The 9,298-nt window shown below is 32.6% G+C and overlaps 1 protein-coding gene across 1 annotated transcript; it reads right to left on the bottom strand.

The window, feature by feature from the left end:
* Nucleotides 1-1,595: 1,595 nt before the first annotated feature.
* Nucleotides 1,596-2,552, bottom strand: LOC138077759 (olfactory receptor 6C3-like). The gene has a single exon (XM_068969944.1). The coding sequence runs from the start codon at nt 2,550-2,552 to the stop codon at nt 1,596-1,598; it is 957 nt and encodes a 318-aa protein (XP_068826045.1).
* Between the last annotated feature and the right edge of the window lie 6,746 nt (nt 2,553-9,298).

The raw sequence follows: 9,298 nt of genomic DNA, 5'->3' as shown, positions 1-9,298 counted from the left end.
GTTATGAAGGAGTCTACACTGATATTATCAGATAATCAGCTCTCTACATCATTCTATACAAACTCTTTAGTGGTTAGTTTAAATGTTTGCTATCGGTATAATTTTTTTGATTATCAATAGCAGGGGTCAACAGACACTTTTTCTGTAAAAGGGTCATATATTAATAATTTAGAATTTGCAGTCATAGTGTCCCTGATGCAATTACTCAGTTCTTCCTGTCTTTATTTTGGATGCAGCTATGAACAACATGTAAATGAAAGGGCTTAAGTGTGTTCTATAAAAATTTTAACAAAAATAGGTGATGGGCCAAAGACCTCCTGTCTTAAAATTTTCCTAAATATTGACCCATATATTATTTCTTATTTAAAATAAGGTAGTATGACTAGTAGGTCCATCTAGTCAAAGCTATTGTTTTTCCAGTAGTCATGTATGGATGTGAGAGTTGGACTATAAAGAAATCTGAGTGCTGAAGAATTGATGCTTTTGAACTGTTGTGTTGGAGAAGACTCTTGAGAGTTCCTTGGATAGCAAAGAGAACCAAACAGTCCATCCTAAAGGAAATCAGTCCTGAATCTTCATTGGAAGGGCTGATGTTGAAGCTGAAACTCCAATAGTTTGGCCACCCGATGTGAAGAACTGACTCGTTTGAAGAAACCCTGATGTTGGGAAAGAAGGAAGGTGGGAGGAGAAGGGGAAGATAGAGGATGAGATGGTTGGGTGCCATTAACAAATCATAGGACATGAGTTTGAGTGAACTCCGGGAGATGGTGATGGATAGGGAGGCCTGGCGTGCTGTAGTCCATGGTGTTGCAGAGTCTGACACAACTGAGTGACTGAACTGTTGATGACTAAAATGAGAAAATTCCTGACAGAGGTAAGATTTTAAAATTTGATTCCAACATTTTTTAGATGCATACAAATGATGATAATCTTATAAGATATTTCCAGAGGAAAAGATAAAGTAATATTTCCACAAGAGAAAAACAATTACAGGTACCTCAGAATGTTGGCAGGATTCAGTGAGCCAATAGGAACAAATTACTCTCTTCTAGAAAATCATTCTCTAGAATAAGTCTGGAATATAGTAATTGCTAAACAAAATTATCTCTACCCTCTTCTTTCTTGTCCTTCTCTTCATTATTATCAAAATTATTAATAGTATTATAAAGAGTTTGAATATGTATACGTTTATAATCCTTCAAAAATATTTAAGTAAATATTTATATCTTATTTCCAACCTGCTAGTGTATATGGTTATTTGATTTTATAAAAATGCCAAATAGAATCAAAATTCTCTAATAATATTCATTTCTGTTATCTTGTAAGAGTGAACATTTCAGAAATCCACATTATTCCTGAGATTTCTCTTCTCGAATGAAATGGCTTATGTTGTAACACTTTATACTTCATCAAATACATATGAATAAAAAACAATTTACAGAAAATTCTGAAGCAATATTCAGCTTTATCAAATTTATTTGGTTCAACGTGTGGGAAAGTTTAGAATAAGAATGAATAAAAAGGAATCATATAACTGTACTGAAATAGTTTTGAGAGAATATGAATAAAGAAATCATTGACCAGAACTTTATTTCTTAATGCAACCAATATTTGCATTTACTTGAGAAAAAGATAACCTTTTGGATGGTATCCTTAAAGGCTTGCCTCACTTGCTGGTTCCTCAGTGTATATATAAACGGATTCATCATAGGAGCAACAGAAGTATTCAGAATTGCTACTCCTTTCATCAAGGATGCCTTTTCTTTTGCTGATGGGTTGGCATACATGAATATGCAGCTTCCATAAGAGATGGAAATGACAATCATGTGAGAGGAGCATGTAGAAAATGCCTTTTTTCTCTGACTGGCAGAAGGCAGTCTCAGAATTGTCTTGATGATAAACATGTAGGACAGAATTATTAATGCCAAAGTAAAAAGCAGAATCACTATTGCAGAGTAAAAACCAATCACTTCAAGGAGCCACGTGTCTGAGCAGGATAGTTGCAAGAGGGGGAAATAGTCACAAGCAAAGTGATCGATGATATTAGAATCACAGTAATCTAACTGGAGAAAAAGAATAACAGGTGGGAAGATGTTTAAGAACCCTGCCAGCCAAGCACAAAAGACAAGCAATACGCAGACTCTGTTGTTCATGATGGTTGTATAATGCAGGGGTTTGCAGATAGCTACATAGCGATCATAGGACATGGCAGTTAGAAGATAAAACTCAGTGATACCCAAGAAAATGAAGAAAAACAACTGAGCTGTACAATTGTTGTATGAAATTGCTTTGTTCCGGGTAATAATTGTGCCCAGAAATCTAGGAATAGAGACAGTCGTAAAGGAGATTTCTAATATAGAGAAGTTCCTGAGGAAAAAATACATAGGTGTCTGTAGATGGAAGTCCACCAAGGTGAGAATGATGATGGTCAAATTTCCAGTGACACTTAATATATATGTGATGATTAAAAAGAGAAAAGTCACAGTCTGAAGCTCTGGGTCATCTGATAGCCCCAGAAGAATGAATTCTGTGGGTCTTGTGTGGTTTTTCATTTCTGATTCTTTTCTCCCTCATTAGAATAGAAAATGTATGCTCTCCCTATTGGACACAAAAAATGTTAAAAGATATTTGAGGATAGAATACAAAAGTTTTAAAGCTTCCATCATGAAGATAGTGTTTGAAATTTAAAATCTCTGTTCCCATACAGTAACTTTCTCCAGTTTCTACTCAACCTTTCATGCAAGTAATGAATATTATCTGAAGTTAAATATTGAGCTCTCTTCTTCAAAAATACACTCTCACAGGCCATGGATGAAATAAAAGTTACATGTTAACATTTAAACTGGGACATTTCTTCTACTGTTTTCTTTATTAAGACTTCAAATTATTCTTTAAAATATTTAGCTTCTTTGGGAATAATATGATAATATTTAATTTATTCTTCTCCTTTCCTTAGTATTATAAAAACCAGTATGCTTTGTAGATAATCTAAATACAGAGTTTATAAGCTTACAGAGCCTATGTAGCCCTCTTCCACATTTATATTTTGAAAAACTGAGGCCCACTGTGTTTAGGAAACTTTCACGAGTTTAAATGACTAGTCTACATAGTAAATATCTCACTTTAGTGTATGTGTTTATCCATGGGAATATTTTTTTGGTATTCTCTCCTTTCTTATGGGTTTGGTTGATGCAACCCTTTCCCCCATCATTGTTTTCTTTTTCTGATAAAAGGCCAGAAGGACAAGAGAGTGTAACTTCTGCTACTAAAATAAATATTGCTTAGAAATAGTTTAGTTCATGCAATGAACACATCAGTTTTCTTTTGTTTTACAATATTGCTTTAGAAAGTGTCCAAGTACATGGTCAAACTTTTACTGGGAAGCAGATATTCCTTTACATAGGGAATGCCATTTTATATCTATAACAGAAAACCATTTAACTTAAAAAAAGTTAATGAAAAACCCAAGACTTATCACTGTGCTGGTTCTTTAAGACTCTGAATAGTCTTCTTGTTAGTAAATAATTACATTTTAATATCAAAAGGTTTTGAATTCACAAACCCATAAACAAATACTATTTTAAAACATTTTCATGAGATGGAATCATATTATTATACTGGAAAATAACAAAGATACTTACTCCCTGGTTCTTCTTGATGATTTAGTCTGAAATTTTAAAGTCTGATTACTTCTGTACTTATGCAAATTCAGAGTTGGTGAATTGAGTTAGCAATTTATTTGGTTTCTTTTGTACTCTCAAATCAAGTATGGTGATTTAACTTTGTCATGGCTCTCAAAGTTTATAGTTCTCATTATGGTTAGACTGGTAATATTTGACCCACAATATCCTTCATTCTTGCTGTTGCAACATTTGAGGAATATTTTCATTATAATGCAATGCATAGTTGCTCTTTGTCTCTTACCCAAGCTCTATGTATAAATTTAGTTACACCTGGGTAGACTCATAATGTACTTCTTACACTTGCTCCTTTTCATATAATATGAAACACTACTTACTAAGACATTTTCTTTGTATTAATGCAAAGATTTTAAGTGAATATTTTTTAATCCTATGATAATCTATCTATGCAATTTAAGTAACATTTTTCTTAGGCTTCAGAGCCTAACATTTTCTGCAAATTCTGCTTTGGAAAACAGAAAATAGGAATGTTCTTCTCTATGTATGTCATACACATAGAACTGGATTTATTTTATCTGTCTCCTGTTAGCCCAGGGGAATCTAAGTAAAGAGAGGGCCAATGAGGCAGCATTAAAAGATACAGGTGAATCAGTTTTGTAAATATGGATAAAAAATGTAAAAAGGCAAAATAACTGAGATACATGAGTCAACTTCAGAAACAGCATGTGATATTGAGTGCATGAAAATTTAATTTAGATTTGACTCTTGTATGATTATGTTTAAGGAATCTACTTTTTTTTTTCTCCCAGAAATTCTGGACTTAAGAGAGTTAGTGTGCTTATATCCCTTGAATTTTGAGTTTACATCATAGAAACAGAAAGTCACTACAAATAGATTTGTATTTATGCAACTCCACAGAGGCAGTTGTTAAACATTTACCAGAAGTCGTTAATCTTTCTCATTTAGAACATCTGTCAGCCATGCAGTAGATACTCAATAAATATTTTAAAATAAATAAACATGTTTAAATAATTTATGTGCAGAGTCAATCCCTGTTAATCAACAGAACCTTAACAACTGATTTCAACATGTATTATTGTTAATGAACTTGAGAAAGAAAATATGAAAAGAATCACTAGTTGGATACACAAATGAAGGTGAAGTCTCTCACCATGGCAGATTTCAAGCTATCAGTGTATCCTTCCTGAACTCAGAGGTGAGAAGAGACTTGCAGCTGTTGGCTCCCAGGATATGGTCCAGGCAAACTCCAGCATACCACTGCTGGAAGTGTATCAGTTCATCTACAAAGTAGATAAAAATCCCTGCTTTCATGGGGTAAGGGATGTAAGAGAATATAGACATTAAACCTGAACATAATTGACCAGTAAACTATATATATGGTCTTTCATGTTTTAATGAGTAGTTTGCAAAAGAAGAGAAAACTGAAAAATCATGGAAGTGGGGAGATACTGTAATATTAAAAAATGTCATTGGGGTGGATGTTTGTCATTGAGGTGACATTTGAACAGAGACCTAAAGGAGTGGAGGGTGCTAAAAATGCAAATATCTGAGAAAGGAGACTTTCCAGTAAAAGAAATATTTAGTGTAAAACACTAAGGCCTTAGGAAGAAATGTGTTATTTGCAATGAATGGCATGTTTTTTTTTCCTCCTTTCCAATATTTTTATATATATTTATTTTTCTTATGATAGTTTCATGGCTAGAACTTCCAGCAGAGTACTAAATGAAAGGAATTATGGTGATAGTTCTCATTTTATAACTGATTTTATCAAGACTTGGCTACTGTTTCAAACATTAAAATTGATTGCTATCATTCTTATCTTATGAATACGATCAAATATACACTAAGAGAACTGGAGAAATAAGTTTCATTTACAGATCAAGCAGACTTAATAAATATGAAGACTTTTTAAATATTTGCATTAACTGTCTTTTTAAAACTTTTAAAGAATTTTATTGATATATTTTAAACCAGAACCAAAATATAGCACTTTATCATCCCTGTATATTTTCAGTATGAATTCCTAAAATACATCTTTGATTTTTGCTTAACCATAATGCAATTTTCAAGCTAGTAAAATTAACAAAAATCTTTGGTATTATTTATCATCTTGCAATAATCAGAGGTACCCAGTTGTCCCAAAATATCATTTTCATTAACTTGTTCAAATTGAGTTAAACAAGGAACATATAGCATATTTAGTTGTGATGATCTTGTCAGGTTATTTATGCTACTGAAAAAAAAATTCTGTTGTATTTTACTAAAAGACTATTAAAATTCATGACTGGTCATTGCATTTTGTTCAAGGATATGTGATTTTCTCTTTTCAAACTTTGATTTTCATCTTTAATCCTTTAATGTAACTGATTCCACAAATAAGCTTTCTAAAGATAAATTACTTTTGGGATAAAATCATATGTAACATGAAATACTAATTTTGATACTTTTAGCACTTTATCTTTTAATATAGGGCTTAAATTGCTGATGATATTTAATTTCTTACATTATGTTTTGATATCAAGAATAAAAATCTCCAAAACTGAGTTAGAAATGTTTGCCTCATCTTTTTCTCTGGAAACACTTCATAAGGTTATGCTAATTTACCTTCATAATAAAAAGAGCTGGAGTTAAATTTAAAACTTATATCTATTATCAAATTTTCACATTTCAATCAAATTAGCCCATATTAAATAAAGAAAATAGCATATGAGGTAATGTCTATGGCAAAAGTCTAAAACAGGGGTGGGTGAACTAAGGTTTATGGGCCAAATTTGACCCCATTCCTATTTTTGTGAAAGAAAGCTGTGGTACATGTACACAATGGAATATTACTCAGCCATTAAAAAGAATACTTTTGAATCAGTTCTAGTGAGGTGGATGAAACTGGAGCCGATTATACAGAGTGAAGCAAGCCAGAAAGAAAAACACCAATACAGTATACTAACACATATATATGGAATTTAGAAAGATGGTAACAATAACCCTGTATGCGAGACAGCAAAAGAGACACAGATGTATATATAGAACAGTCTTTTGGACTCTGAGGGAGGGGACGAGGGTGGGATGGTTTGGGAGAATGGCATTGAAACATGTATATTATCATATGTGAAACGAATCACCTGTCCAGATTCAATGCATGATACAGGGTGCTCAGGGCTGGTGCACTGGGATGACCCAGATGGAAGGGATGGGGAGGGAGGTGGGAGGGGGGTTCAGAATGGGGAACACATATACACCCATGGCTGATCCATGTCAATGTATGGCAAAACCAATACAATATTGTAAAGTAAAAATAATAATAATAATAATGTAACATAGTATTACAAAGAAAAAAAAGTTTTCTTGGACATGCCTGAGCCCTTCCATTCACACAAAGCTCATAGTAGCATTTGTATTACAAAAATGGAGAGTTGAATAGGTTCAACAGGGACACTATGGTCTGCAAATTCTAAATTATTGATATAATGCCCTTTTACAGAAAAATTGTGTTTACCTCTGATATTGATAATCATTGTTTACATGCAGATTGTAAACATTTATACTAATCACTAAGGAGTTTGTACAGAGTTATGTGGAGAGCTACATTATCTGATAATATCTGCATAAACTCCTCTTTTGTAATTCATTTACAGTTCTTTTAATTTCCAGACTACAGTTTATGGTATCAAGAACTCACAATCATCAATCAAGTCTAAACTTCAGTATCTTTGTACAGAGTTATGTAGAGAGCTACATCATCTGATAATATTAGCATAAACTCCTCTTTTGTAATTCATTTACAGTTGTTTTAATTACCAGACTACAGTTTATGGTGTCAAGAACTCACAATCATCAATCAAGTCTAAACTTTAGTATCTTCAAATATTTCCAATTAAGATAGGAAATCATAAATGTTTCAGCATGAGGGAAGGAAATAGTAGTTCCACAACTTTCTTACAAAGTGGAAATCTCCTCAGTATTTTTTAATAAGTTGTTTTATTTGTTTTTCAGTAAATTTTGGACTTGTGTCTCTCAACTGATAATACTACATGAATATCAGGAAGAATTTGGCTCAGTGAAGTACAGTTATACTCTTTCTGGATAAATGTTTTAAAAATGTAGGATGAGTTTGAGTATCCCTCATTGTTATTTCAAGTTTTGATTTCACGGAAAACATTAAAAAATAAAATAAAATTTCAGTGTAAAAATAGCATAATCTTGTATGAACGTTTTATAAATTTTAATTAACACCATTTCCAAAGCAATGCAATCTTCTAGTGCTTAAAATACAGCAAACTTACAATTTATTTTAACCTCAATTAACTTTGCCAATGTGAGCTTTTTTATCCCTACTAATTAGGTTTGTCATTTAAGCAGATTATTGAATGAATTGTATCTGTAAGATATTATCTCAAAATAGCCACAAATATGAGAAAGTTACAACAACTCTTAGCTGTTGATTATTGAAAAGATCAGCGTAACATCAATCATTTATTTAAATATACAACTGGCCACAAAAAAAAATGTAGTCATATATGGTATCTGGTAATATTCATTCTTCAGCCTTTCTTTAAGAATTGTTAACAGCATATATGTTAATTAAATATTTCCAAAAAGGGGGGTATTTCACAGTTTTCCTAAATGTGTATATTCATATTGATAAATTATATGGCACAAAAGATTTAAGCTGAGTAATGAGAAAAGTTTTTTGAGTTCTTAGAAAATATAATCATATTATGTTCTTAGTTGTATTGTTTTCACGTAACTACTCGGTAGGCCACAATATGCAGAGGAGAGTATATGTAATAGTTTAATGAGATGAACATATTATGCAAATGGACATTATAGAGTAAACTAAAAATAGTGCTTTACATAATTTAATATTTCCTGAAATTCTAGAAAGAGTGTTTTCTGGTGAAATCATAAAACACAGGTCTCTCTTGTGTGCTCTTGCACTGCCTCTTCTGTCTTTAATTTTTTAAGAAATATTGTCCAAAAACATGGAATTAAAAACATTTCAAAGAAGAATTATGAGGTCAGTTCATGGTTATAGAGTGGAAGGTCTAGCCTGAAGGAAGGGAAGTGTATGAGAGAAGGCTGGGAATTTGAATGGGGAAAAGAAATGTATCTAATATCCTTGGCAAGAGTTGGCAATAAAAGTATGAGAAATGAAAAACAACTCTAGAGATACTATGTGAAAATAATTAGATTTATCAGTAATTTATAATAATTACTCAACAATAGTGTATGGCTTCCCCAATGGCCCAGTAGAGAAAGAATCTGCCTGCAGTGCAGAGATACAGAAGACACAGATTCAATCCCTGGGTCAGGAAGATTGCCTGGAGGAAGAAATGGCAACCCACTCCTGTATTTCTTGCCTGAAAAATCTCATGGACAGAGGAGCCTAGCAGGCTACAGTCTTAAGGACCACAAAGAGTTGGATGAGACTGAGATGAGCAATAATGAACAATGATCAATAGAGTATATATGCCAGACCCAATCATCTCCCCTTCCTCTGGCAAGCAGTAGTTTGTTGGATAGGTTTATTTTCACTCTAAATGAACCACAAGCCTAATTCAACATGAAGACATTAGAATTCTTAAGGGAGAGAAAGGAATATGAAGCTTGTTATCCTAAATTTCATGGGAATAGCAGGA

The sequence above is a fragment of the Capricornis sumatraensis genome, chromosome 4 (assembly GCF_032405125.1).
Source record: "Capricornis sumatraensis isolate serow.1 chromosome 4, serow.2, whole genome shotgun sequence".
NCBI classification, from domain to species: Eukaryota; Metazoa; Chordata; class Mammalia; order Artiodactyla; family Bovidae; genus Capricornis; species Capricornis sumatraensis.
The sequence above is the reverse complement of the archived record's forward strand: the minus strand, read 5'-3'. Positions and strand labels throughout refer to the sequence as shown.

Bases quoted from the DNA above. Each gene is read 5' to 3' on its own strand.
- LOC138077759 (XM_068969944.1), bottom strand. From the start codon at position 2,552: ATGAAAAACCACACAAGACCCACAGAATTCATTCTTCTGGGGCTATCA.